General features: G+C 35.7%; 1 protein-coding gene across 1 annotated transcript in view; it reads right to left on the bottom strand.

Moving 5' to 3' along the window:
* The window catches only part of Sirt7 (sirtuin 7), a 190,480-nt gene that overhangs the window by 15,332 nt on the left and 147,591 nt on the right, over window positions 1-27,557 (bottom strand). Inside the window, exon 9 of the mRNA XM_090407584.1 lies at window positions 4,334-4,400. Within this exon, the coding sequence (XP_090263710.1) occupies window positions 4,334-4,400 (67 nt within the window). The remainder of the gene's footprint in view (window positions 1-4,333; window positions 4,401-27,557) is intronic.

Below are 27,557 nucleotides of genomic sequence, written 5' to 3'. Positions count from 1 at the left end.
ATACTGTTGACGAAACATGGTGTTTTGAGTATGAGCCCGAAACAAAGCACTAGAGTGCTGAGTGGAGACCACCAGAAGAGGGGCATCCGAAAAAAAGTCGCTTGATGAAGTCAAAAGTAAGACAATGCTGATTTGTTTCTACGATTCCAAGGGCATTATCCAAAAAGAATTCATTCCGCTTAGCCAAACAGTCAATGGTGAGTTTTATCTTGAAGTTTTGAAGTGATTAATAGCAAGAATCCAGCGTGTATGGCATGAATATCGTGATGAAGGCAGCTGGTCACTTTTGCATGATAATGCACCATCTCATCGTTCAAACATTGTGAGACAGTTTTTGAGTAAAAACCAAATTTGTGTGTTGGATTACTTGCCGTATTCACCTGATTTAGCACCCTGTGACTTCTTTCTCTTCCCTCGACTTCATTTGTCGGTGAAAGGAAAGCGATACGACACCATTGAAAACGTTCAAGCAGCAGTAACTATGACCCTCAACAGTATTCCAAAAACCGATATAAAAAACATTTAATGAATTAATCGACCATGCCAAATGCTGTATTGAAGCTGAGGGAGAGTATATTGATTGAAATAAATGATTTGATTAATTATAATTGGTCTGTGTTTTATTTTCTATCAAAAGTTCGGTTTCTTTTTGGACAGAGGGTGTATATACAAGACAGTCTTCAAATCAATTTTTACTAATAGAACTCTGTGCTCAGAAATAATACAGTTCTTCAAAGACTACAGATCAGAGAGAGATGAGTTCTGAGAAAAAGCAGCAGACTAAAGATGACATGAATGGCAGAATCATATTAAAAAAAAAAAAAAATATGCCAATGGCATTGGGAAGAAACTTTTCATTCTTTGCAATTAGAAATATATGAGAAGAGTTAATCTCGGATGGTATTTTCACTTAAAGAAAAGTTAGTAAAACAAGAGTTTGATTGTATAAAACAGATCCAGAGGTAGACAAAGATCTAAGTGGATTGATGCACTTAGAAGATACAGTAGAAGTATAAAATATGAAATATTAGTGTTCTAACAGATAACAGCCTAATCGGGAGAAAAATTGTTAATAAGAAGTTAGTAAACTTTTATGTAATACTATTATAGTATTCTGCCCATCCTTTGAGAAAATGTGTAGGATACTGTATCAGGAATTTGATGATAATAAATACTCAGTATTAGTTTACATCAAATAGATAAACATTGTTTACACCTTGTAAACACTGTTTATGTGGGGTAAGTAATTTATATTTTGCAAACAAATCCCCTTTGATCCACTTATAAGATTTTTTTTTTTAATTATGCATATCATAAATGCAAATATGAAAGTAGAGTTTATAGGATCACATATTCTTCACTCCACCCCCAGATACTTATAACACAAGCACACATATAATATCACAAACGTAAATTATTCATAATCCATTTTACAGTACTGAAAGTATTTCTATTCACACCTATTCTTTCTCTTCTTTATATTTACTATTCTTTACATCTTTTAGTAAATCAAGTATAGTAACTTATAATCAAATATATTATTCTCTTTCATTATTGCTTTTTAATATGTTCTGAAAATTCTTTCCTCAATGCCAGACTAGTTTCGAAGTAATGGTTTCAAAGAAACCATTACGAAAGGTCCAACACACAGGAATGAAATTTCCAGTAAACTTGCAATTACCCTGACCTGAATGTGTCAAAAGGCACAAACTTTACCAAAGGGTTCGTATATTCATTAAGCATTGCACAGCTCTTACGCCAGTGAAGAAAAGAAGAGAAAGAATAGGCGTGAATAGAAATACTTTCAGTATTGTAAAATTGATTATGAATAATTTACATCTGCAATATTATATGTGTGCTTGTGTAAAAAGGGGGAGGCATGAAGAATATGTGCTCCTGTAAACTTTACTTTCATATTTGCATTTATGTTGGGCATAATTAAAAAAAAAAAAAAAGCACTTATAGGTACAGAGACAATTGCAGCGTGCATAATATATTTGTCAACAAATAGTGCATTTAGAGAAAACTGAAACACACTCCAACACAACATCAGAGTTCAAGATCGGTACTATCAACATAAGAAGCCTGAATGGCAAAGAAATGGAGCTAGCTGAGGAATTGGATAAGTACCAGATCAACATAATAGGGGTGACACAAAAAAGACAAAAACAAGTGAGATCTTTCTGAGCAATAAATACAAAACGTTATTCTATTGTCATTGCCTGAATGACAATCAAGGAAAAGAAGGGGTAGCTATAGTATTCAACACTAATGAGGCTAATCTTCTTGAATGACAGACAATATCAAGTAGAGAGATGTGGGCAAATATCAGAATGGGAAACTGGACAATGAGACTTATTTGCCTATGGTCCCACAGAAGATTCTACTAAGGTAGAAGTGGAGGAATTTTTTCAGGCTTTAGAGAAACCAACTGACACAACAGAAGTCTTGACAGGTAACAGATTGATTTGGAGGAAAATTGTAGATAGGCAGTTAGTGATGATGTAAGTTTTTCATGTAGTACTATCATATTCTATACACCTCTGGAGGATGCATGTCAGGAATATGATGAAGATGAGAAAATCAAGATAAAAATGGGAGACATATCTCCTCCCACAGAGACTATGCTGCATAGACTCAAGCAAAACCATTTGTTGTACTGCTAAACATAGCATCTAACTAAAAACAATTGTCCTAACATTTGTCTAAATTTTCAATTATGTTACCTACTGAAAGATTTGCAACAAACATGCTGCATAAGCTTTGTGGCAGTGAGGCCACCCGACATGGAAGCAGCACAGAAGAAAGTAGCAATAAAATTCTACCCAAAGAGTTGCAACTAACATGGCTTGAAAACTTTACATCAGATCAGCCTATCTGCACAATGCGGAAGAGGCACACAAACAGTATGAGAAGTCCTGTCAGCATGATAAACATGCAAAACACTTCCCAATTTGAATGTGTTAAGTAGTTCAATAGCCAAGGTGCTTATTCCACAGGGTTGTAACCTTATAGGTTCTTGATTGATTTCAGAACTTTTAAAAAATTCATACTGCAAGCATTGTTTGCTTTCTTGGATATTAACGAGGAATATTTATTATCCTTTCTTTTAATTAACTAATGATTTTGTACATCAGAGTCATTCTCAGTTTCCTTATTAGACTCACATATTCACAAGAATAAAGAATAATAATTTTTTTGCAGATATTTCGGCCAGAAATTAACAAGCCATCATCAGTGCATCAGCATAATCACAGGGTGAAGCTAGAACAAAGAATGTTAATCCTATTTATGGAGCTGAGCTATGTGCCTGAATACCACCATACGGGTGGTTACAAAATAAAATGTGATTACAATTGATGCTAAAACTAAAATAATTTGAAATACAAAAATTAGCAAAATTTATTTAAATAGAATGATTGAATCAACATTAAATTAGAAAAAAAATGGGAAGGGGGAGCACACTACTACTGGCTATTGTCATTTATGAGGATGAGTCTTTTCCAAATCTTAGTAATAGATAGGCTGTCATTATGATTTAAGTTTTGGCAGTGTATTAGGTTTGACATACTATTTAAAGAGTGCTGAAGCACTCTTTAAATAGTAGGTCAAACCTAAACTGGTACTAATGCAAAAAGTGAGTACTGGACCAGAGGATACTGTGATCAGTGTCCACTCCATGCTGAGTAAGGTCAGATTTCTCCAATTAACTTATTGATATTCATTATTTCAACTGAACATGCTGTGTGTCCAAAGTGAGCAGAAACACTCACGTTGAACCTGGTAAACACAAGGAAGGGGGGAGGAAGGAGAGGGGGAGGGATGTTTATCTTTTGTGGATGGTAGGTAATCAGTAGAAGATTTTGTTGATAGGGAAGACTGTAGGGACTAAAATGTATCTTTTCAGGATGATCTTTGCAATCATCTCTGAGATGCCCATGATTTATAGGATATGAACTTGGCATACAGGTTCAAGGTACATGGAATTAGGCCTTGTGTGTGTCCAGGACGCATTTAAGCTTCCTTGAGGTGAAAACTATTTTCACCTTGTTGTGAAAATGGTTTTCACCTCAATTTTTTTCTTGTTGGAGAGATTCAGAATTAGAGAAGACATGTCCTCTACTGAGCAAGGATTTAAAGATACCTAATTTTTGAGATGATAATGTGCTGAAACTTGTTGTATGCAGTAGCAGCAGATTTTCTGAATTATCTTAGTTTATTAGTGAATGTGTTAAACATGTAATGTTTATTTGGGAATGAACTACAAAAATTAACAATATTTAACTTTAGTTGGACTACAGAAGATAATGCATAATAATGATCTAAAACTTACCTATCATAGTTTGGCACTGTTAAATCCAAATGATACATCACTTGCCTTATGACATCATCACACTTCCCTGTAAGTACACATTATAATTTAAGTAATATTAGGTAAAGAGCTAGTGCATGGTGGTGCATAAAACTGGTAATGATTTTATAAATTTAAGAATTTATGAGAAATTGATCAGAAATAAGTAAGTTTCTTTCAGAAATGGTCAGTCATTTGAAGTATGAATTTATGTGAATGGTATTATACTCTTATGCTTCAATTAGTCTATACTTTGCAATTTATACTCAGTTAATCTCTATAAAATCAACATTCCATAGTACTAATATTATAACTGTCTCTGAACATCCTCCACTCTTTCTTTAGCTCACTGAAACCAAAGTGATTGTATTTTGTGCATAATAATCTATATCTGATCTCATTGAGGCCTTACATAATAGTTCCTTATCCCTGCTTTTCAGTGTCCTTTTTAGAGCAATAGTCTACACTTTTGAAATGTCTCTCTCTCTCTCTCGCTGTCTTTTTTTCTTGAACTACCGGCAGTGCAGTCCCACCAGAATAATACAGGTGGGTCATCATCTCTTCAATCTAGTGTAACGATGAGTAATAAATTACTTGTGATCCAAAGTGTAAAACCTCATATTTGACAATACCAAACCAGCATCTAGTCTCATCTGCTCACAATGTCAATTACTTAAAATTTAAACCTTCTTGAAAGGATTACTTTGTAGTCTCTGAATTTGTGCTGAAGAGGATAATGTATTAACTGTTTGTTCATCTATTCCACATTAATTTCTCATGAAGTTATTATGAAAGCTGACAATTCAGCAAAAGCACAGATTTGGAGCTATACTTCTTAAATATATGTAGTGTTGTGAAAGCCAGTGAAAATTACAACAAAAAGCAAATGGCATGATTACAGCACAGTAGCACAGATTTACAGTCAGCTGTTAATGTTTGAGAATCATCCATTTGATAGTCTGCCACATAGGTACTGCTAATGATAAAGAATGTGTTCATTTCATTTACTATAGTTATCAGAATAATGTAATTAGGGATTAGTGTAATTAGTGTAATATTTTTCTGTTTATGTTGCTTATCCAGAAGTGAAGCCAAGTATCTCTAATGTTTTCTTGGATCGTTGCTGCAGTTTGCAAATTCAGTAAGGAAGAAAACTTCCTTACATCCATATCTCACAATTTAACAATAATAAGCTTGTTTTTTTAATTTATTTATTACAGGGAAACACTGCAAGTCACCAAAACTTTCTTATCTTCAATTTGTAGAATATTGGAGATTTTGTTGAGGATACTTGGAATGTGCTCCTTCTTCAACGGCTCACTGTAGAGAGTACAGGAGTGGCGAACTCAAGGTTGCTGGATCATGCCTTGCTTCATGTAGTACACACCTATTATATTACCTGTATACTGGTCCCTACTTTTATTTCTCTCTTGTTTTCATTTCTGTTCTTCTTGCTCTCCTCCCCCCTGCCCCCCCCCATGCTATTATAGCATTCAAGGGCTAGGGGTGAACCTTTTCTGATTCACTTTTGTCTCAACTTCTGCCAAATCACTAAGACATATCCTTAGGTCAGGGTCAGCAAAGTGCAGCAGCACTGGGAAGGATGATGTAGAGGATGGTGGCAGAAGAAACCAGAAGTCAATGGCAAGATTCTTAAGCTCCAGTGATTGAGGGTTACTGCCTTGGCATCAGGTGGCAACCGACTATAAAAACAAAAGCCATTAACTGAAACTCCTAGTCATGAAATGGGCAAATTTCAGAACAGGACAGAGCAGTCAATCGAGTCCACCAATGGATAATAAAAATGCAGATAACTGGAATGTGGGCAAGATGACTAAATGTAGTAGTGAATTAGGTGAAGTTGTAAATCAAACACACATCAATATCTGCTGTATTCAAGTGACAAAATGGAAAGAGTCCAAATCAAGGAATATTGGATATGGATACAAACTCATCTATCAAGGCAAGGTAGCAAACCATAACAGTAGGTGTAATGATTGACAGTGAACTTCAGGAGCATACTGTGGAAGTTATTGAATAAGTGATTGCATATTACTGTTAAATTAGCATTCAACAAGCAAACATGCAGGTACATTGTCTCTACTTATATCCCACAAACTGGCTGCAGTGACCTAGAAAGCAGTCGTTCTGGAATGATCTCGATGACTGCCTAATGAGAAAATATTAGGTGGTCATTTCAATGGCCATGTAGGAAGGAGACAACTGAAACCTACCAAAGAGTTCACAGCAACCAAGGTTATGGGTCTATGAACTCACAGGGCAAACACATACTATGCCTTGCATCAACATGTGATTTAGCATCCTTTTCTTCAAGTATGAATGGAATGAACAGAAATTTAAAAAAGCCTATGAAATTTTGATTAACCACCCTAACTTAACAATAATAGAGGCATAAAAATCCCAAAAATTTGGATGGCATACATTCAGCCCATTTAGTTTTCCAGCAAACCCCGACTTTAGGACTATGCAATTTTTCAGCTTTTACTGGCCACTATCCAAACTGGTTTGTTGTAATTTATATGTATACTTACATAAGTAAATTTTTTTTATGTGAACATGTTGCTCTTCAGCTTAATTTAATGTTGTAACCGAATAGATGATAATAATAATAGCAGGACACTAGCTTTGATGTAGTAAGGCTGTTTTTTTTTTTCCCTCCCCACCAGAGGTCAAGCCAATAGTTTTAATGGTTGATCAGTAACTTTAGCATACCATGTAGATTGTAGTGCAGCTTGCTTCTTTGTATATACGTGTATACTCCAGATGATGACCTTAATGTGAAGGTCAAAACATCGAGTGCTTATTTTGGTTTATATTAAACTAGAGTTTTACTCTAATGCAGTAGTTGTTTCCATAATTTGCATGATGGATGTGATTTAGCAATTAGTAATGCCTTCATGAAACCTACAGAACATCTTATTAGATGTAAAAGTAGTAATATAGTACTCAAATTGATTATATTATAGCAGACTGCCTGTCCCTCAAGACCTTCAAAGACTACAAGGTAATACCAGTAGAACCACTCACCATGCAATTCCAACAGACTGCTGGTAGCAGAGCTTCTGATGCCAAACCAAGTGATGGCTCATAGAGAAAAGATCTTTTCTCTATGCAAAGATCTTGTGGATCACCTGCATCAATAGGGACTTAGTGGCTTGGTGAATAAATGGCATGGCTTTGAGTGATACTTTGAGTGATACTAAACAGACTGCACAATATTTAGGCACACAGAAGGGGACTATAAATGACAAGGAAACCAGATGGTGGAAGGATGAAGTAAAGGACAAGCTTGGTAATATGAAACTCCTTTTTAAACAACAGTAGTGAACTAAAACTGAAGATCACATTGCATATCAGGTAGCAAAGAAGGATGCGAGAAGAACTGCAGCATAAGCTAAAGCTTGTGTAAATCATCAGTGCTAAAGTAGAACTGATGATTTTTATGCATGACTCAAAATGGCAAAAAATGACGAGGAAATCTTGATGAGGAAAGAACACAAAACAAAGATATCATAGTTCAAAAGACATCAAGGCAGTCAAATACGTCAAGAATGAACAGGTGTTACTGACAAAGAACAAGGACAAAAGACAGATGGAAGAAGTATTAGTATTACCATCACCTGCTAGGTGAAACTATAGAATCGCACATCTACTAGTAGAAATGAAATTCATTATGCAGATATTTAATTTTGTGTATTTGAGTCCATCTGTAGACTCAAATACACATTCGTTATTCGAGAAAAACAAATAGTTTGAAAACAATAACCAAACTTTGGAGATTCAGTGGCAAACCCTAAAGAAAATTTGATTTGGTCAGAGGCATATGATGAAGTAATCTGCAACGACAGAAAAATCAGAACTCCATGGTGGACTCAGGAAGTTAAAGAGGAAAAGAAGAGTCGAGGAAAGAAGACAGCATATTGAAAGTTTGTGGCAAGCAGTGCTGGCGCCCCAATACAGTTTTAAAAGTTGAGTGCCCCTTACTTTTTTTTTTTTTATGTACTTAAAATTTAGGGTGTAACGTAAACTGCCTCCTCGTGGTGTACCCTGGATAACACTAAATAGTCTACGGCGACAGATGGATCCGTACTCTCCTAGCAGGACTCACTCAGATAACTGACACAAACCTACCGAGGATTTGAGAATCAAGAATATGTGCTCGCTCTTAAAAATATGCCAGTTAAACATAGAAGGCATAAGTAGGGCTAAATGTGAAGTTCTTACTAAGATCCTGAATTACCATCAAATAGATGTAATTGTAGTACAGGAAACTCACACTAAGGACGATCTAGATCTACTAACGAGAGGGAAAATATATGGTTACAAGATGATTAACTGCATAAACCATCCCAAATATGGTGTGGCAACATATATAAAAAATGACATTTCTAATTATAAGATCTGTGAACCAAGTACCAGCAAGGACATATATAGTGTATCTATTATAATATCTGGTTATACTATAACCAACGCGCATAAACCTCCCTTAGCTAAATGGCCTGATCAAGTATTGTCCCAGCAACAACATCCAAGCATAATCCTGGGAGATTTTAATAGTCATCACTCCCTTTGGGGCTATAGAAAGGATGACCTAAATGGTACCCTACTAGTGAACTGGATGGAAAATCAAAACCTCTATCTGATCTTTGATGTCAAAGATAAACTGAGCTTTCTCTCCTCTAGATGGGAAAGAGGATATAACCCTGATTTGTGCTTCTGTACTGCAGACGATTATGGCAGCCAAATTCCCATCTCTAGGAAAGTATTAGACAGTTTTCCAAATAGTCAACATTGACCTATAATCTATAAAGTAGGCCTAAATATTCCAATCATAAGAACAATCAGAACAATAAAAACCTAGGTGGAACTTTCTCAAAGCTGACTGAGATTCTTTTAAGAAGCAGGTTGACACTGTAATAAGATTCATAAAGCCCACTGTAAACAATTACAATATATTTGTTGCCATTGTTATTGGTGCTGCCAAATGAACCATTCCAAGAGGTTTTAGGAGAGAATATATCCCAGGCTGGAATAGTGACAGTGAAAAACTGTATAAAGAATTCTCTACTAATAATAACCCTACAGTAGCCACTGAGCTACTGAAGTTCTCTTGACAATGCTAGAAAAGACAAATGGATTAAAACAATGAACAATTTTAATTTTACTCATTCCAGTCGAAAAGCATGGTCCCTGATTAGGAAGCTTGACCCTAATACAAGGACTTCTGGTAAACTGCCCGCCATAGATCCGAAATACATTGCAAAGCATATAGTCTCAATGACTAAATATCCTCAAGATAAAGTAGCTACAAGAGAGGTGAAACAAAAACTAAAAAATCTCAAAACAGATCTTCCACCATCATTACTATCTCAGGCTTTCACTTCCCAGGAACTTACCCAGACAGTTAACTCATTGAGGACTGGGAAGGCAGCTGGATTCGATAACGTCTACCCTGAATTCATTAAGAACTGTGGACCAAAAACTATTCGATGGCTTACTGCTATGTACAATAATATCCTGGACTCTGATATACTTCTATCAATTTTTAAAAGATCTAAAATCATTGCTGTCTTAAAATCTGGCAAAGACCCTACAAATGCTTCCAACTACCGTCCTATTGCCTTGTTAAGTATCTACCTGAAACTTCTTGAAAGAATGCTATACAACAGAATTTCTTCAAGTATACAAAACAGAACTCCACAGGCTGGTTTCAAACCTAACAGAAGTTGTTGCAATCAAGTACTGGCCTTGACAACCTTTATAGAGAACGGTTATGAAAAACAATTGAAAACAATAGCGGTATTCGTGGACCTCTCTGCTGCCTATGACACAGTGTGGAGAGAGGGTCTTATCTTAATATTCCTAGAAACTATCCCATCACCAAAACTAGCCAACCTAATTAATCAAATACTAGCAGACAGATGGATATGGTCAGCATACATGAATCATGGAGATTCATGTATGCTGACGATATTGCCATTACAACTCAACATTCAACGTTCCAAAAAGCTGAGAACACCTTAACTGAAGATCTGGCTGCACTTGATAAATACTTTAGACGATGGTGATTACAACCTAACCTGAACAAAACTGAAGTAGCATCCTTGCATTTAAGTAATATCCAGGCCAACTATATCCCAAAAGTTTACTTCAGAAATAAACAGGTGAAATTTAACAATCATCCAAAATACCTAGGAGTTACCCTAGACAGAAGTTTGACATTTAAATATCATCTAGAAAATATTGCTGGGAAATTAAAAACTCGTAATAATATAATACATAAACTTGCTGGTACTTCTTGGGGTGCTGATGCCAACACACTGCGTACTACCGCACTGCCTGTGGTCTATTCCACAGCAGAGTATTGCGCTCCTGTGTGGCTGAACAGTGCACACGCTTCTTTAGTCAATGTCCAGCTGAATCAAACTATGAGGATAATCTCTGGAGCTTTAAGATCTACTCCTGGCTACTGGAAACATATTGCCTATCCATCAAGACATTTCCTTCCATACTTCACAAAGACTGAAATCCAGGCACCCTGCCTGGAGGAGTGCAATACAAATAAATGACCAGAACTTCGACCTATGCGAGTCATGGGGAGAGTATTGGTTTCAACATACCTCCACTCTTCAAATACCCATCTCAAATCCGATATCTCATCTGGAGGGCTTCAATCTCCCTAGACATGCATGGACCACTTTAAATCGGATCAGAACAGGACATGTAAGCATCTCTTGCATAAATGGTGGTCCAAAACTCCAATGTGAATGCAGAAGAGGGATCCAGACTATCAATCACATTGTGCTTGAGAGCCCTATCTACTCATTCTTGGGTTCTAAAGAGGACTTTTTTAAACTGACCACAGAATCTCTGGAGTGGATCCAGGATTTAAGGATTAAGCTCTGCTCCTAATTCTTAATTTTGATGTTTAATCATTTCAACCTAGTGTACCCGCTTTAATATGATTTTTACAATTGTTTTTATGCTGTTTTATGTAATTTGTATGTTTTATTCTGAGACCTGTACATCATACACTAAATAAATAAAAATAACTTAAAATTTAAAGGTTAAAAAAATCAAAACATATATATTTTTATGTAAAACTGTGTAGTTTAAAAAATACATATATTAACCTCCCAACTGGCCAGGACCTCTATATACGTCCAGCAAAATCTGGATACGATGCATGCTATCTGTTGAAAGAACACAGATAAGAAGTGCAATGTGGCCATCATATCCATTAGAAGACACATTAATCCTTAACACGGAAGAGAACGATTAACCAGATTATCTCACAATCATAGCTGCGTCTCAATCATAGCTGCCTATAACAAGAAACGCAGTTCCTTGTTCTATGCTGGGTAACTGGACTTTTAGTTATATTGGATAGACTAAAAATACAGAAATAATTTTTATTGTACAATTTTTAATGCTAGGACAAAATAAGAGATCCTTGCATATTTTCTTCACTTAAATATTACATTACCTTGGAGAACCAATACCATTTTTTATGCTAATTTTGTCTAATTGCTTAGTCAACAATATGTTTTATTTGTTCTTGAATAACTTAATTCAAGATAATTATTTGATATATTTTGGAGAAAAAAAAACAAAAACAAAAAAACGGGCAGTCAACATTCAGGATTGTTATTTTTGTTACTGTTCAAAATCAAATTTCATAGAATACTTCACAGACTATCCGAGGGCACGCTTTGACAACTTTGCTTTATAGATAATAAAATGAAAATCTTTAATCATATCAAATGTGAAGTGTACGTACTGTGAAAAGTATGAAATACAAAATTAGAAGACGTACATATTTATAATTCAGTTATGAGTGGTCGTGGCAGCGGGAGGGGAAACATAAAATTGTAATCAATTCCGTATAAGACATGTCTCAGATAATTTCATCATCATATATATATATATATATATATATTTTTTTTTTTTTTTTTAAAGAATAAATATTTAATGACTTAAACCGAGATAAAATATGAAGTTTTAATGAAAATGATACAACTAGTTTCAGCCTTTTACAGCCTTCTTCAGGTATCCACTAAAGGTAGAACACAGTAATAAAAATTGAAGTTACAAAAAAACTGAGAATCACAGGCAAAAAATGCAATACATAATTGACACAAAAACATTGTATTTTTCAAGTTGTTCTATCTAACGTGCTATTGTTTGTTGCATGCGAGCTTGCAAGTTCTCGTGAATGCCAGTATTGAACAACTGCAGCATGGCTATCAGGGAAGTTGTAACTCAAATTGTTCAAATGTTCAGGATTAAGGAGGATTTCCCTGGACTCTACGATTTTCCTTTCAAACTCCTCACTCTTTAAACAAAATGGATACTCTGAAAACTACTGATTTTAAACGTAGCATCTCAATACCTTACATTAGTTCAGTCTCCAATATATTGGCTAAAGTCCTTAAAAAATACAACATCAGGACGTTTTTCACTACACTCCCTAAAGTCCGTTCTCTTATAAGTCATCCGAAGCCTGTTCATCACAACCTGAAATATCCAGGTGTTTACAAGTTGTGGTGCGATTGTAACATTCCTTATTTTGGACAGACTAACAAATTTGTTGAACTTCGTACAGAGAAGCATAAGAGACACATCTCCTATAAAAGATCACATGCATCTGCCCTATCCAGTCATGTTCTTTTCTCAAACAATCCTCATGATGATCTACAGAGTCACTCAGTTTGCTGGGATAAATCCAAAAACATTTTTCGCTGCAGTGATGAGTTTGAAAGGAAAAGTGGAGTCCAGGGAAATCCTCCTCAATCACGAACATTTGAACAACAATTTGAGTTACAACTTCCCTGATAGCCATGCTGCAATTGTTCAATACTGGCGTTCATGAGAACTTGCAAGCTCGCATGCAACAAACAATAGCGCGTTAGATAGAACAACTTGAAAAATACAACTTTTTTTGTCAATTATGTATTGCATTTTTTGCATGTAATTCTCAGTTTTTTGTAACTTCAATTTTTATTACTGTGTTCTATCTGAAGAAGGCTGTAAAACACTGAAATTAGTTGTATCATTTTCATTAAAATTTCATATTTTATCTTGGTTTAAATCATTAAATATTTATTCTTTAAAATGTACCATTACAACCGAGTAGAAGCTCAGGAATATACACACACACACACACACACACACATACATATATATATATTTTATGTTGCTTCCATCCATGAAAGGTTATTTTACAATGTAAAGGCAAAAAAACAGTATTATTATTATTACTGAAATAAGCACTCTACAAATAACAATAATAGTAACAATTTCAACTGCGAGTTGAAATACTACTGAATATAATTTTGCAATATTTTAAAATTAGCTTCGAAATAAGAATGTAATGCAATTTAATATGTCTTGATCATAATAGCAGAAAGAGTTGTTCTCAAACAGCAGAAGCATATCTAAATCTGTAAGCATAACAAAATGACATGCATATTTCCATACATTGTACCATTCAAGGTAAAATAAAAAGTAATGTTCAAACCTTATTTATAGCAATAAATTTTGCTTGATAGCATTTATTTTTTTCGGAATATTTTAAAACAATAGTTTAATACAAGTGGAAATTGGCAAGAAAATAATTTCCACAATATTTCTGTAACACATCTTCCAAAATGAATATATATATATATATATACATACATACAAGGCATGTTCAAAAAAAAGATCGAACTTTTGCTATAAAGACTTTATTACTCATTTCACAACATTTTAAGCACTGTCACTTTCAAAGTAGTCCCTGCTACTGAAAAACAGGAAAACGTCTGCTGGGGCTAAGTCTGGAAAATAGGTTGAAAGGGGGGGCACAATGGTTGTCTGATGTTTTGCCATATACTGCGGATGAGGAGAGATGTGTGAGCCAGCACATTGTCATGGTGAAACATCCAAGTCTGGTTTCCCAAAATTCAGGCCTCTTTCTGCGTGCACTTGAGTGGTCTTTCTTTCTCAGTAGCATAAAGAGTAATCTAAGCTTTTAGCATCTACCTCCATCTGAGAAGATCATTGTCTAGTATTTCTGAGACAAAGTTATTTCCAGCAGCAGTAAAAGTCGTCACATTTGGAATTTTTTTAAGGAAAAAAAACTTACATTGCTGAACTCTCTTTTTTTATTGCCTACATGTAAATGGTTTTTATATGGTGAAAATGTATAATTTCGAAAATTTAGAGTAGTGTCAACAGACAGCTGAACAAATGATTATAGATTGCAAAAAAATAGTCTGAAATTAGAAATATCAGTATGTTTGTATGTAAGTAATGAATGAACTTCGGCAGATAAAACAATATTATTGGCTTATTCTTTAATCAAAAGGTAAAATGAAGTAATAGATATTGAATACTGTTTGTAAAAATTTTCAAACCAGTAGAAAATTAGATAGTGTAGTTATAATTCAGTTCCAGGAGTTCCATTCTGAAATATAAAAATCTATAGAACAAAAAATTTGGTAAGACATAAAAATAAATGTAAATAAAAAAATTAAATTAAATGCTCAAAAAATGCATACATTTACCCCTACTCCCCCCCCCCCCCCCCAAATCCCCCTTCCTTTAACAGCTTAACAGCATATGAAGGCACGTCGCCAGAATAAGGAGACAGAAAACAGAATCCAAAAAGGTATGTTCAAAATTTCTGCTATTTTTTATTCTTCATATATTAGTTTTATAACACTTCAGTAATGTCCTAGAATTTTGGGTAAAGAGCCAGTGACATTGTAAATAAAGGTGCACTCCTAAACGAAAGTAGGCCATATTAGCCATTAAAATAATAATACATTTTTCTTTAATTTGTAAAGCCTTAGGTTAAATTTTTAATCTACTTACCTCAGTGTGAATCAACTAAACATTCATTATGTGTTTAGCAATCAATAATTGGATCATTTACAAACAATGTCCAAATGTCACTTCTCAACCAGGTACACGTGCGCACCTCGCATCCTAACTGGCAAACGTACGCTCAAAAAAGTCGGTAGCATAAGGGCATCCACTGTAATGCGACGCCCCAGGCAAATGCCCAGCTTGTCTAGTGCTTCTGCAAGCTCTATACTATACTATACCAACTATTAGCGAAATTAGCGAAAAACAACTTGCAGTTTTTGCTAATAGTTATTAAATGTTGCAGTATTTCTTAGAATATATTTATTTAGTGCATATCCACATTTAATAAACACTAATATTAAAATATGTTTTTATTTTATTTTTTTTTACTCATTTCAGCGTCCCTTCAAAGAGACGCCCCGATGCAACGCATCGTCTGCTTACTGTGTTAAGCCGGCCCTGGTGGCAAGTAAGTCGCCTTGTGCTCTTAGGAAATACAGAGAAAAATATAAGAAAGCAAAGCACTGCATAAAATTAGCTAAATAAAAGTCATGGGAAGACTTTGGAGAAAATAGAAAATAAATATGAGGAAGGTGGTACAATATTCTCAAGGCTATTGAAAAATCTCAAAAATGGAGGAAAGAGTACTGTAAAAGGAATTAGAGATGATAAAGGAGACATGAAAACTGAGCATAGAGATTTTCTTGATGTAGTAATAATTACTTTGAATGACTGCTAAATGAAACAAGCAGTGATAGTATGGTGGTAGAAAATACTCAACAGGAATGCAATCTGGAATATATATCTGTACTCGAAGTAGAAAAAGCTATCAAAAACCTGAAATGGCAGTTGGAGTAGATGATATTCAAGCAGAAATGATCAAATATGTAGGTATAAAAGTTTTACAGTGGCTACACTGCATAATTCAGAAAGCCTGGTCAGAGGGTCAAGTTCCAGAAGATTGGAGTAGAGCGCTCATAGTCCCGATCAATAAAAAAAAAGGAATAAAGCTGAACCCGAGAATTACAGAGGAATTTCTCTACTGAGTGTTCCTGGTAAGTTTTATGCAAGTATTCTTGAGAAATGGCAAAGAAAAATTGTGGAGGACAAGCTTGGAGAAGAATAAGCTGGGTTCAAGCCAAACAAAGGTTGTCAGGATCAGATTTTCAATTTAAAACAAATAGGTGAGTTGAGAAATAATGGGAATATAACAAGGATCTGTATTTAAGTTTTGTAGATCTAGAAAAGGCATATGACAAGGTGCCAAGAGGAAAACTGTTCAAAATGCTCCAGTTATATTGTAAATAGGACATTATATCAAGCAATACATAGTCTCTATTTAAGTTGTAAATCAGCAGTTAAAATTGAAGGAGGTACAGGAAGATGGTTTGATGTTATGTCAGGTATACAACAAGAGCATACATTATATCCACTGTTATTTATCATCTATATCATAGGTTCCCAAACTTTTTCAGGCCACCGCCCACTTTGCAAGACATAAATTTTGTAACGCCCCGCCATTATAACAGTTTTCCGTGTTCAAGCCGTTTGATATTTTGGAGGTAAATAGCAACTAATGATACATTACTGCTTATGCCATTAAATTTTTAAAAAGAAGTGGCCAATATGTGCTTCATCTTGAACACAGTTATTACTATACCGATTTTGGTGAAACGTAGCCCATATGTAAAGATTGTAAAATGTATGCCCGAATAACATTATGCACAGTTTCATACAATGGTTTAAATATGAAAATGTGGAATACAATTAAGAGATTGCATTGCATTAGTAAGAATCTTATTGTAATAATTAAAACACCATCAAATGTATTAGAAAATTGTTTATTTCGAACTTACAAAGTAAAAATACAAAGAAAAAATAACAAATTAATGTGAAGTTTCATACAATGGTTTAAATATGAAAATTCGGAATACATATTAAGAGATTGCATTACATTAGTAAGAATCTTATTGTAATAATTAAAACACCATCAAATGTATTAGAAAATTGTTTATTTCGAACTTACAAAGTAAAAATACAAAGAAAAAATAACAAATTAATGTGAAGGATGAGCCTGGTGCATTTTTAAAAGTTTGTTAATATCGGGTTCAACTTTCGTTAAAAACAGTCGTAAATCGCCACACTCAGTTATATGCAATCGGTTCCTTTTCTTAGATAGTAAATTCACTACAGCACTAAACCCACGCTCAACCAAATAAGAAGATGGAAATGCAATTAAAAATTTCTGCACTATTTCCCATAATCCAGGGTACAATGTAGGTATTGATTTTTGAAGCCAGAACTCTTGGTATCCAGTTTTGAATTTTATTTTTAGTTCTTCATTTGTTGTAAGTTCTATGAGTTCCACTTCTAAATTTGATGATCCTGCTGTGCTTAAATGTGAGAAAGGATCTAGAACCCAATTTGGTATATTCATGTTTAGAATATCCTTGAATCGCTCATTGAAATCAGCATGGAGAACCTCCAAGTGTTGGCAGTATGTAAGTAAATCTTCCTTTTTGAGAGACACTGCTGATAAATTTGAAAAGTGGCTATATTCCCCTCGGCCCATATTCTGCTTGAACAGAAGAAGTTTCCCAACAAAAGCGGCAATAATGTTTTTTGTTTTAATTAAATTCAATTCATCATCTTGTAGTTGTAGACTGACTTCATTTAAATATTTATAGAGGTCTGTCATATAAGCGATGTCATTTTTGGATGTAATCAGGTTGGCCCGCAATCCGTTGTCTCTGTTTTCTAGAAACTCTAGTACTGAATCACACAAATTGTAAAATCGATTCAGACAAATACCTTTTGAAAGCCAGCAAACTTCTATGTGAAGCAGCAAACGATTGAAATCTTCATCGTTTTCACTACAAAGTTGGCTAAACAATCTGTCACTCAATGAATTGCTTCTAATCTTGTTGACTACGCTAATAATGTAATGGAGCTATGTGTGCAGGCGTTCACTTAAATTTTTCGCAACCAAATGTTGACGATGAAGAACACAATGTATAGCGAGTACATTTGGTACTGCTTGTTTCAAATGTGCTATGAAACCCTTGTGGCGCCCTGTCATTGCTGGAGCACCATCAGTAGCAGCAGACAAAATATTATGAATAGGAATGTCTTTCTCTTGAAAAAAACCTATTCATGATATTAAACATAGATTCTCCCTTTGTATCCGCTTCCAAGTTTTTAGCAAATAATAATTCTTGACAAACTTTTTCTTCTTTTATGAATCGTACGTATGATAAGAGTAGTGGTTCATTATTTGGGAGAGTTGATTCATCGAGTTGAATGGAAAATTGGCATGACTTCAAATAATCGCACAATGATTTTTCAACGTCTTCAGCCATTTCATCGATTCTTCTATGCACTGAATTATTGCTCAAAGGAATTTTCCTGATGATATCTGACGCTGGCTTATGAAGCACAGTGTTTATTACTTCTTTTACTGCCGGCAAGATTAATTCCTCACCAATTGTGTGTGGTTTTCCCACTTTTGTGATTAATAATGAAATATTATAAGAAGCTTGTAATCCATCATTATCTTGTTTAGTGGACGACGTAAAAAGTTTTGATATAGTTAGACGTTTAAAATATTTTTCTTCTAGTACTTAAAAATAGAACAAATATTTATCCTTTTTGTCAGCATGCATTTTAGTCAAATGCTCTTGTAGCCTAGAAGACTTCATTGCTTCATTTGAAAATACTTTTTGGCAAATCAAACACATGGGTAATAACTGGTTCGTAGGAGACTGAATAAAACCATATTTCAAATACTCAATACCGTACTGTCGACATTTCTTCTTATATTCAGACATAATGAAGTAATAAAATTTGCAAAAATATTCACAAAATAAAAGATTTAATTTACACTTTGTGTGACTCCACTTATCTATCACACTTTCGACTGATGATTGTTGGCAAAGCACACAAAAAATAATGAAACTTATTCCTAAACCACTGGTATTTATAGATTTGAAATCTAGCCCGAATCGACTTGCATGCATTGATTTGTTTTTGATACCATCGTACTCGTGCTTTGAACAAGTCACTGCAAGCACCCATATTCCTGTCAAAATGAATTGAGTGAATTACCTACATAATAGTTGACCGACATACTACTAGTTAAGACTCGTCTGCTGCATGGATAGACTAAAGCCTGTGTGGAACCATCAATTTTTATAATAGCAAAAAATGAATAAATTTTTTAAGTATATAAAAAATAGAAGTTAAAATATCCTGTATGACACGTTCAATTTTTTATTTTGCATGCAAGCACGTTTTGTTCGTCCGACCACGACATTGTCCGAATAATTATAAATAATAATTAATAAATAAAATAATAATAATAATTATTATTATTCAGGCCTCCATGGAGTCAAAAGACTCATCATGGGAGGTCCTTCCTAAGAAACACAAAGTCTATCAAGACTCATTGAGGGGAGGTCCCCCCCCCCCCCTAAGAAACACAAAGTCTATCAAGACTCATTGAGGGGAGGTCCCCCCCCCCCTAAGAAACACAAAGTCTATCATACCACTCCTTGAACTCATTGACCGTTCTCGCTCTCACCACTCCATCAGACAATGCATTCCATGGCTCAACCACCCTCCATGCAAAGAACCACTCCTCACCCTCTTGCTCACAGTTTCCTTTCGTAACTTCCAGGGATGGCCTCTTGTCATCACTCCTTCCCGCTGTTCAACCAAGTGAAAGAACTCCCCAGTGTCAACCCTGTAACCACCTCTCAACAGTTTAAAAGTCTCAATCATATCACCTCTCCTTCTTCTATCCGCCAAACTCTGCAGTCCACATTCCCTCAGCCGATTCTCATAACTATCCTTGTACAGTCCTGAGACCATCTTTGTCATCCATCTTTGTCATCCATCTTTGTATCTTTTCCACAGTTAATTTATCCCCTTCAAATCCTAGGGACCAAATCTGAGCACAATAATCCAAGTGTGGTCTGATGAGAGACTTATACAACGGAATGATAACCCTCTTATCTCTGCAGATCAGTGTCCTTCTCATAATTGCAGCAATCCTCTGTGTTACCTTCACCACCTTTGTAATATGTCCCCTAAACTTCAGGTTTCTATCAATCATCAACCCAGATCTCTTGTCTCCCCAACTTCCTCCAGGTATAACTCCTCCCATAGAGTATGCAGCATCCCATCAATGTTTCCCAAACCTCAAGACCTTACATTTTGCTGCATTAAACTGACACCCCCATTCATTTCCCATCTATCTAGCTTATTCAAATCCTCTTGCAGGGCTACCACATCTGCACCATTACTAATAATCCTTCCCAGCTTCGCATCATCTGCAAACAACTGAATATCCCCTTGCAATCCACTGGCAATGTCATTGATATAAAGGTTAAACAATATAGGTCTCAGTACTGAGCCCTGTGGGACCCCACTTGTAACCTTCTGTCCCCTTGAAACTGCTCCACCATACACAACTCTCTGATACCTATCAGACAGCCAATCCTGAATCCAGTTGACCAATCTGACATCCCGACCCATGTGTTGCAACTTAAATATCAGCTTATCATGTGGCACCATGTCAAATGCCTTTGCTAAGTCTAAGAAAATTGCAGTATATGCCTTTCCCCCATCTAATGTTCTTGTAACTTTATTATAAAAGGCTAGCATATTGCTAAAACAAGAGCGCCCTTTCACAAATTCATGTTGACTCTCACAGATAACATTACCCTCATCTGCCCAGTGCTGTATAAGGTCCCTCACTACTTTCTCGAAGATCTTAACAACTACTGATGACACATAGACTGGCCTATAATTAGACACTTCCAGTCTGTTACCACCCTTATGCAATGGCACTATCTTACCTTCCTTCCATTCCCTGGGCATCTTTGCTGAAGCCAGACTTTCATTGAAAAGCCAGGTTAAAGGCACTGTCAGTGCCTTTAACCTGGCACATTCTCTCAAAACTCGTGGTGAAATACCATCCAGTCAAAAAGCTTTATTGACATCCAGAGTTCTCAGTATCTGAAACACACTCTCCTCCTGTACCTCTAAACCTTGAATCTGCCCTATCCCTCTAGCATTAAAACTGACTCCGCCAGGATGAAATACTCCAATAAAGTGGTCATTGAACAATTCCACTATGTCCTCTGCATCAGTCACTCTATTCCCATTTTTATCCCACAATATCATTCTTCCAGTCATTTCTCCTCCTACTGGCCACATAGCTAAAAAATTCCCTAGGATTTTCTTTGGATCTTAGGGCCAATCTCTTCTCATATTCCAGTTTCGCTTTCCTTACCACACTAGTCACTCTTCTGGCCTGTGTCTTATATTCTTCACGCATCCTCTCTTCACCTGTCTCCTTATATCTCTTCCATAGCCTCTTTTTCACAGGCAATTCCTGTTTAATATTGTTTGTCATCCACTTTACTCCAAATTATAAACAACAAACCTACAAAACATAACCACAGAAAATAATATAAAAAGTTTTGAATAATATTTGCTTTGTTTTTTTCCCTCTAGTTAGCAATATAAGTTAGTGCTAACTAAAATTTACGATTTTATTTCTTTCTTGCCATTATTATTTTTACTCGTAATATTAAAGATTAACAACAGCAGAAATGAAGTTTATGAGAAAAACTGCAAACTATACCCTATTTGATCACAAAAGAAATGAAGATATTATGAAAGAATTCAACCAAGAACCAGTAATAGAAAAAATTAAAAAATATAAACATAAATGGATGGAACACGTTCAAAGAATGAAAACAGAAAGATTACTAAAAGAAGCTTTAATGTACAAGCCATTAGGAAAAAGAAAACCAGGACGTCCTCTTAAACGATTCAACGATGACTTCTAAGGCCAGAACAGGCCATGCTAGGCCTAAATCCTTGATACATATGATGATGATGATGATGATGAATATTAAATTATATAAAATTGAGTTTATTTTTGTACAAATCAATTAGAAAAGTGGTTTTATATATTTTATATATATTTTGAAATGAAATATAATGAATATATTTGCTACTGTAAACATAACCTATTATACACACATATATACATGCTCTATTTTCTCATTGACATTGAAAATTGACATCTATTTCTATCTGACATGGTAAATTTTCAAATGATTAAATAACTGAAATAGAAAATTGAAAAAAAAAAATTATCGTGTAAGACGGGCATAAGATGAATTAAAATGCAATATTTACATTTTAAATGATTATCTAATCGCAAAATCACGAAAATAATTAATTTTTAAATACTGTATATATTATTAATTTCTTCTATAAAGAACCACCAACCCCTAGACTGCCTGAATGCTCCCAAATGCTTCTGATCCCACTATAGCCCTCCCCCCCCCCAGAAGGCTTCATCACCCACTGGGAAGGTGGTACCGCCCACTTTGGGAACCTATGATCTATATGAATCACATTATGAAGGAAAGTGGTATTAAACCTGATATCAAACTTGATGTTAATCTGAGCTGTTTACTTTATGCAGATGCTATACTTTTAAATAAATCCAGGATAAGTTTGCAAGATTTCCTGACCAAATCGAATAACTGCTGCAATAAATTTGATAAGAAAATCCGCATTAAAAAGACATTGAAAACATCAAGTGCATCCTGAATGGAAAACCTATAGAATAAGTAAAACATTTCAGCTATTTCGGCACACTCTTCAGTGAAGATAGCAAATTGGAAATAGCAGAATTAGGAAAGCTGTATGGTAGGAAGTCAAATGAATAAATTTATTATTATTATTATTATTATTATTATTATTATTACGGGCAACTCCAGGGAGTCATTAGACTCATCGAGGGAGGCCCCAAATCATTTTCATCACAACTATTCGACATTCATACAGTATCTATCATACCTCGCCTTAAACTCATTCACTGTCACAGCATCCACCACAGACTCAGGGAGCGCATTCCACTCATTCACTACTCTAAAAGTAAAGAACCCAGCTCTAACACCTTTACTAACCACACTTTTGCCCAGTTTCCATGGATGTCCCCTAGTCCTCCCACAACCAGCCCTGTTCTCAAAAATATCTTCTGAATTAATTTTATAGAAACCCTTCAGTAATTTGAATGTCTCAATCATATCTCCCCTCCTCCACCTATCAACCAATTTTTGCAACCCACAAATCCTCAACCTGTTCTCATACGGTTCATTCCACAGACCTGCTATCATCTTGGTCACTCGCCTCTGGATCCTCTCCACCTCCTCCCCATCAAGAAGAAACCTAGGTGACCAAATCTGAGCACAGTAGTCGAGATGAGGTCTTATCAAGGCTCGATACAGAGGAACAATAACCTGCTTGTCTCTGCTTGTCAACGTATTCTTCAGCAACCAAGTGATTTGATGAGCTGATTTGGCCACTTTTGCAATGTGTCCCCTAAATTTCAATTCCTTATCCACCAACACTCCTAAATCTCGTGCCTCATCAATTTCCTGGAGCACGGTTCCACCAATGCAGTAAACTGCCTCCCATCTTTTCACCCCAAAATGCATAACCTTACATTTTGCCACATTAAATTGACATCCATTCTCCCTAGCCCAGACCTCCAATCTATCCAAATCATCCTGCAAAATTTTGACGTCATCTGCATTCACTATTGCCCTACCCAACTTCGCATCATCCGATTATATAGAATAAGAGATTAGAAAACACTAAACTAGCTATACACAGGACAGTGTTCAAACCAATTTTAAGTTATGGATCTGAGAGCTGGATTAGCAATAAAACTCTTGATCAAAGACTAGAGACCACAGACCACAAAGACTAGATTTCTCATGAGGATCATGAGAAAGATCAGGGGACTAAACAGATGGTATCAATGGCATCGTATTAAAAACGAGTATATTAGGAGAGAATCTTGATGCAATAAAGTGCCTTAGAAGACAGAAATATAAGATCTGATAATATTGGAATGTTGACAGATAACAGGCTAATCAGGAGAAAAACTGTTGATTGATAGGAAGTTTGTAATGATGTAACTTTTCATGTAGTACTATCATAAGATCCTGTACACTCATCGAGGGTATATGTCAAGAATATGATGATGATATTTAATCTTACGTATTGTAAGACATCATCAGTACAAATAGCAAACAACAAGGAATTTTGATTAAACAAATCACATGTGAAATCATACATTCTATGATTTCTGAAATGACCCTAACAATGACATCATACATCTTCAAGATATCAGTCCGCGCGGTTAGCCTAGTGGCTTTGCGCTTCGCAACCATATGCCTGGGGAAGGAGTGTCCTAGGTTCGATTCCCGTCGGAGACGTGAGGAGCTGAAGGATCTTCCTCAGCCATAGCCAAGTTAGCCGGTCTTGGGCGCGGGCAGTAGGGTTTTTTCCGCCAGTTTATCTGGTGTTTTTCATCCCGCAAGCAGGCAAACCGGCCCCTTGAACACACAGGGATACAGCCAAGAATACCTTGAGGCATAGGAGTGACCATTCTATCCTCGTATTTCGGTTACGAAATCCAAGCATGCTTGGAAGGTTGTGGGCCTTAAAGGCCTGTTAAAACCAGTGGGATAGATAGATCTTCAAGATATCCCACTCAAGAAGGTCGATAGCTTCAAGTATTTGGGCTCAATCCTCACAAAGGATGAAGGATGGCACATCAATGCAGATGTCAAACACCACATAAATATCAGCTGGATGAAATGGAGAACATTGTCTGGAATATTATATGACAGAAGGATGGCAGTATGAGTAAAGGGGAAGATATATAAAACAGTAGGACGACCCATCATTATATATGGCATGGAATGTTGGCCTCTTAAGAAAGAACAAAACTACACAAAGATACTGAGGTGGGCCACTGGTGGTACCATGCTAGACTGCATAATGAACACATCTGTAGGAGCTTCGAAGTTAGATCTATTGCTGATAAAATAACTGAGTGCTGGCTTAGATGGTCTGGACACATCATGAGATGCTTTGTAGATCACATAATGTGGAATGTAATGGAAATGTGTATGGAACTAAGGGCAATGTAGACTCCATTTAACATCGATGTCGCTTATAAAACAAGACTTCCAAACTACACAGAGACATCAACAACCCAGAATATAACATCCTGGCGATTACAGTCTAGGAAAGCCAACCTCGAGTGAAATGAGATAATGGCGAGGACAAAGAAGAAGATGACTTGGAATATGCTCCATTTGCTCTTCTGTAATACCTAGAATTTAAATATGACTTTCCTTAGATTGTGTTTCTAGGTCATTTAGCTTGAATTTGATGTCATTCTGTGTTTCATTTTCTGTGGTTAATTTCTGGTTTTCTTTTCTTAGGGCTACCATGCTATTCTGTAACAGTTCGATAATTTTGACAAAATCTTGAAGACATCTATGATTATATTCTATGGAGGTTACAATTTCTTTGATTTCAATTCCCTGTTCTGGAAATGTCCCCTTTCATTTGTTTTTTTACTGATTACATCTTTCTGTTTTTGTTCTCTGAAATTAACTAATATTTCTTTGAGTTTGGCTTTTATTTCACTTACTTCTATACCTGAAATTTTACCATTACCAGACCTGTTATTATTTAGCTTTTCAGCAATTTTCATGTCACTGATAGAAATCAGGGTACTTTGATATTTCTATTTTGATTTTTTTCTCCTTATACATCTTTCTGAAATTTAATTCTGTCAAACCTGCACATACAGGACGAGAGTATTCTTGACATACCAGAGAACACAATTTTTATCAAAAACTTTACCTATGCAGATCTTGCCGTTTTCTTCAAATACATCTTCAAGGGCAACCTTGAGAAGGGAATTACATACTGTTAGTTTGGTTTGTTGAGATTTTGTCCCTAATATTGAAGAGTGGTTTCAATAGTGACAATCTGTTTCTTTGTTTAGCACCTGATGATGAAAGTTTATTTTTCACTTGGTTTAGAGTATAATAAATTTAGTTTGATCCTTTATCCAAGTGTGAGCAAACAAAGTTTGTGCCTGAAAGTATCTTCAGGACTGGGGTACTTTCAGGTGCAAACTTTGTTTGCTCACACTTGGATAAAGGATCAAACTAAATTTATTATACTCTAACCAAGTGAAAAATAAACTTTCAACATCTTTCTCTAAATCCAGAGTAATTTATTAAAAAAGGGTGGCACACCATTTGGCAACTCCTATAGGTAGAGCTGACCTGCTAATGCTTCTGCCTGGTATCTCCACTTGGGCCTGGCTCCCACTGAAATAAAGGTCGAAACTAGTCTGGGTTGTGGCCCTTCCCTTAATGCATAACAGACATATCCACAAGGAGATGTGTTTTGCATTATTGGAGATACTGAGATAGGAATGTTGGTAGCTTGCTCCACCTTTGCAAGGAGTGCCCTGGTGTAGCATATTATTAAGATTATTATTATCATTATTTCACACCTCCAGGGAGTCCAAAGACTCATCGAGGGAGGGCACCTGCTCTACAACTGCTTCCACCACTCATTCACTAATTATCCACCAACTGACCGCAACTACCTCAACACTATCTACTGCCGACCACCACCACTAGTTTTCCCACAATCACAAACATCCATGCCCACAGCGAGATTTGAACCCCGCAGCCTTTTGGCTGGAGAGCAGATATGCTAACCACTCGGCCAGCCAGGCCGAGTGATTAGCATATCCGAAGATGAATTGCACCATTTATAATTGACAAAAAAAAAGGAGTTATTACTTACCACAGTGTGCCTTTGTGTGGCCTTCTCCCATGCAATTTCACAATTCATGACTAGATTTGTACACTTCAAGATAGTTTGTTAAATATAAGTTAAATCACAAGAGTCATCTACTATATACAAGTTAACCACAATGGAATCAATGGCTGAATATATTTCAACAATGGATGTGTGACATGTGAATAGCAATAATATGACTATTATTACTATTATTAGGTATACTCTTCTATGAAGTATAAGCACTGCATAACTTTACATTTAAACTCAGTGTGTGTAGGGGGGGTAGGTACTGGTTATATACCTCTCTTTGAACACATTTACTGAAAATGCACTCACAGCATTTAACGATAGCCCATTCCACACACATCATCTGCAATAATAATGGCATCTGCAAACAATGAATAATATCAGCAGCAGCAGCTAAAAATTGCAAATGCTGTATCACCAAGTCCTCCCCCATTTAAGGACTCCATTTTGAGTGATATAATAAGGGATTCTGTTGCATGCGGGACTTGTGGAATGCATGCGTACTGGTGGTTGTATATGTGGCAAGTGAGAGAAGGGGAAATATGTATATGTGCAAAATGCAGGCAATGGGAAAAACTTGATGAGTTAGAGAGGACTA

The sequence above is a fragment of the Typopeltis vanoorti genome, chromosome 17 (assembly GCF_054136105.1).
Source record: "Typopeltis vanoorti isolate ZY-2024b chromosome 17, IOZ_Tvanoo_1.0, whole genome shotgun sequence".
In the NCBI taxonomy this organism is placed as follows: Eukaryota; Metazoa; Arthropoda; class Arachnida; order Uropygi; family Thelyphonidae; genus Typopeltis; species Typopeltis vanoorti.
This window is presented reverse-complemented; position numbering and strand designations above follow the sequence as displayed.